The sequence below is a fragment of the Carlito syrichta genome, unplaced genomic scaffold (assembly GCF_000164805.1).
Source record: "Carlito syrichta isolate Samal-C Ts95f unplaced genomic scaffold, Tarsius_syrichta-2.0.1 Scaffold142940, whole genome shotgun sequence".
Taxonomy (NCBI): domain Eukaryota; kingdom Metazoa; phylum Chordata; class Mammalia; order Primates; family Tarsiidae; genus Carlito; species Carlito syrichta.
Window position 1 is genome coordinate 17,043 of NW_007087036.1, and position 424 is coordinate 17,466.

At 70.3% G+C, this 424-nt stretch overlaps 1 protein-coding gene across 1 annotated transcript in view; it reads left to right on the forward strand.

Moving 5' to 3' along the window:
- The first annotated feature begins 209 nt into the window (after positions 1-209).
- Positions 210-424, forward strand: part of TNFRSF4 (TNF receptor superfamily member 4) — a 2,688-nt gene continuing 2,473 nt past the window's right edge. The window contains exon 1 of the mRNA XM_008050059.1: positions 210-360. Within this exon, the coding sequence (XP_008048250.1) occupies positions 210-360 (151 nt within the window). The remainder of the gene's footprint in view (positions 361-424) is intronic.

The following is a 424-nucleotide window of genomic DNA, read 5'->3' on the forward strand; positions in this document are numbered from 1 at the left end:
AGGGCCGAGGAGGAGCCCAGTGCCAGAGGGGCCAGCCGAGTGACCTTTCTGCAACAGCCAGGGTCAGGGTCGCCATCCTGCCAACTTCCTCCTCCCCGCCCCTCCCCGTCCCTCCCCTCTCCTCCCCTTCCCTTACCTCCCACCCCCGCAGCCCTTATAGTCACATCCTGCAAGGAAAAACCCAGATGGGGGTGGCAGCGGAGACGAGGATGTGCGTGGGGGCTCGGCGGCCGGTGCGCCAGGTGCCCTGCTCGGGCCTGCTGCTGCTGCTGGGACTGGCGCTGGGCGCCGCGGCCCGGCTCAACTGTGTCGGGGACACCTACCCCAAGGGCAGCAGGTGCTGTCGGGAGTGCCCACCAGGTGAGGGCCCGGTCTGGGCGAGGGCACCCGGATGCTGGCAGGGACGGGCGGCTTGGAGGCTGGT